Source organism: Apium graveolens, chromosome 7, assembly GCF_009905375.1.
Source record: "Apium graveolens cultivar Ventura chromosome 7, ASM990537v1, whole genome shotgun sequence".
In the NCBI taxonomy this organism is placed as follows: Eukaryota; Viridiplantae; Streptophyta; class Magnoliopsida; order Apiales; family Apiaceae; genus Apium; species Apium graveolens.
This window is the reverse complement of record NC_133653.1, coordinates 260,462,575-260,465,094: the sequence shown is the minus strand read 5'-3', so window position 1 is coordinate 260,465,094 and position 2,520 is coordinate 260,462,575. Positions and strand designations below refer to the sequence as shown.

At 40.1% G+C, this 2,520-nt stretch overlaps 1 protein-coding gene across 1 annotated transcript; it reads left to right on the top strand.

The window, feature by feature from the left end:
* The first annotated feature begins 1,688 nt into the window (after nt 1-1,688).
* LOC141674797 (secreted RxLR effector protein 161-like) lies at nt 1,689-2,057 on the top strand. Its single transcript, XM_074481502.1, has one exon. It carries the CDS (start codon nt 1,689-1,691, stop codon nt 2,055-2,057), a length of 369 nt encoding a protein of 122 aa, XP_074337603.1.
* Nucleotides 2,058-2,520: the final 463 nt, after the last annotated feature.

Here is a 2,520-nt window from a genome sequence, read left to right as displayed (position 1 = left end):
AATAGAAAGACACTACAAAGCTCCCTACTCTCCACAACAGAATGGGGTGATGGAACGAAGAAATAGGACAGTGGTTGCAATGGCTAGAAGTATGATGAAATAAATGAATCTACCTTTGACGTTATGGGGAGAAGCTGTGAGACACTCCATGTATATTCTCGACAGGTTACCCACGCGATCTCTAACTGGAAGGACTCTATATGAGGCATGGAAAGGAGATAAACCAAACATAGGCCATGTACGTTTCTTTGGATTTATGGCTTATATGAAAATCCCATGGGTACACACTAAGAAGTTGGATGACAGGAGCAAACCAGTGATACATCTTGGAAATGAACCACGAACAAAGGCAATGAACCAGGAACAAAGGCATATCGCTTGCTTGATCCTCAAAGCAATAAGATATTTGTAAACAGGGATGTGGCGTTCGAGGAAAGGAAAACATGGCCATGGGATCAGCATAGAGAGGAAAATCGTGATCAACAGACCACGTTTGTTGTAGTTGGCCCTGATGTTCAGAATTGTGAAGAAACTGTTATTCAAAGGGGGAGAAGAAAGCTTTCAATCACAACAAACGAGTATGGAGTCTGAAAATGAAGCAGTGACTCCATCGACAAAAGGGAGCATGCCCATGACACCACAGATGTCAGTAAACATAGACCATTCAGAGTCTACAAGCTCGGACAGTAGCAGTAAACCGCGACGTTACAAATCTCTTGCTGATATTTAAAATGAGACATAGGAAATTAAGCTCGATGATGAGCTTCTATTGATGGGAATTGATGAGCTAATGAGTTATAGCAATGCTGAGCGAAATGGAGTCTATTGAGCAGAATAAGACATGGACACTGACAGAATTAACGGCTTATCGCAAGGTAATAGGCCTGAAATGGATATACAAGCTGAAGAGGAATGCTAATGGGGAAATAATAAAATACAAAACAAGGCTCGTCTCCAAAAGATACGTACAAGAGCAGGGGGTGGACTTTGACGAAATTTTTGCTCCGGTCAGCAGGCTCAAGACTGTTCGCTTTCTGTTGGCATTGGCTACCAAGACCGATTGGCAGATTCACCACTTGGATGTCAAAACAACATTTTTAAATAGAGAAATTTAGAAAGAAGTTTATGTTGCTCAACCTTAAGGCTTTATTAAAGAAGGTCAAGAACACTTGGTGTATAGATTGATTAAGGCTCTTTATGGTCTGCGTCAAGCACCACGTGTCTGGTATGCTAAACTAAACAAGTATTTTGAGAATCTAGGTTTTTCAAGGTACCCATATGAGCATGCATTGTACATCAGGAGTAATGGTGTTGAAGCTCTCATTGTTGTTGTCTATGTAGACGATCTCTTAATAACAGGTACTAAATGAATTTAAACAACAGATGAATGATTGGTTCGAAATGAATGATTTGGGGAGGTTGTCGTACTATCTGGGAATGGAGGTTCAACAAATGAACGACTGTATAGAGCTAAAACAGTCAGCTTATACAAAGAAAATATTGGAGAAGGCTGGAATGCAAGCTTTTAACCCCACTAAATATCCTATGGATCCGAAGGAGCATTTGACTAAGGACGAAGGCGGGAAACTGGTGGATCCAACAGAATACAAAAGCTTGGTTGGAGGACTTCGCTACCTTGTGCATACATGTCTCGACATGGCTATGCTGTGGGGATAGTCAGCCGTTTCATGGAAAAGGGCACAGTTCTTCATATGAATGCTGTAAAGCGTATACTCAGGTACGTCAAGGGTACAATTAACTACGGCGTGGTTTATTCGAGGGATATTGAAAACAATATGCTTACAGGATACTCGAATAGCGATTTTGGAGGACAAACAGATGACAGGAAGAGTACAAGAGGAATGGTATTTTACTTAAAAGATAACCTCATCACATGGGTCTCACAGAAACAAAGGTGTTTGGCCTTGTCTTCGTGCGAGGCAGAGTTTATGGCAGGGACGACATCAGCTTGTCAAGCTGTTTGGCTGAGGAATCTGCTCAGCAAGCTAACAGGTGAAGATATGGGTCCAGTAATCTTGTACATTTTATGGGCGTAGTAAACATATAGACAAACGCTACCATTATATTCGAGAATGTGTTGAGAGAAAGGAGATCATTGTCAAGCATGTGAGTAGTGATATGCAACGAGCAGATTGCCTGACCAAAGCTCTCACTACTATCCAATTTGAAAGAATGCGCAGATTACTGGGAGTAATGGAGTTGCCTAAATAAGTTTCAAAACTAAGGGGGTGATTGTTGGAATTATTTTGAAACTTATAGATTGTTTTTAAAATAATTAAAGTATGTGCATGTTGAATTAGTATGCATAGTCGTGGAGAAGTTTTAGAAATGGCATATGTAGACACGTAGAAGTAGAACTGCATTAGAAGAGTTAGTTGTTTAATGGTCCTTGTTTTTAGCTGCATATTCTATCATCTATCTATTTATATTGTACGCTTCAAATCAATAAAAACAACTTACACGCAAGTCTTTGTTTTTCTCAGTTTTACAATACACAGC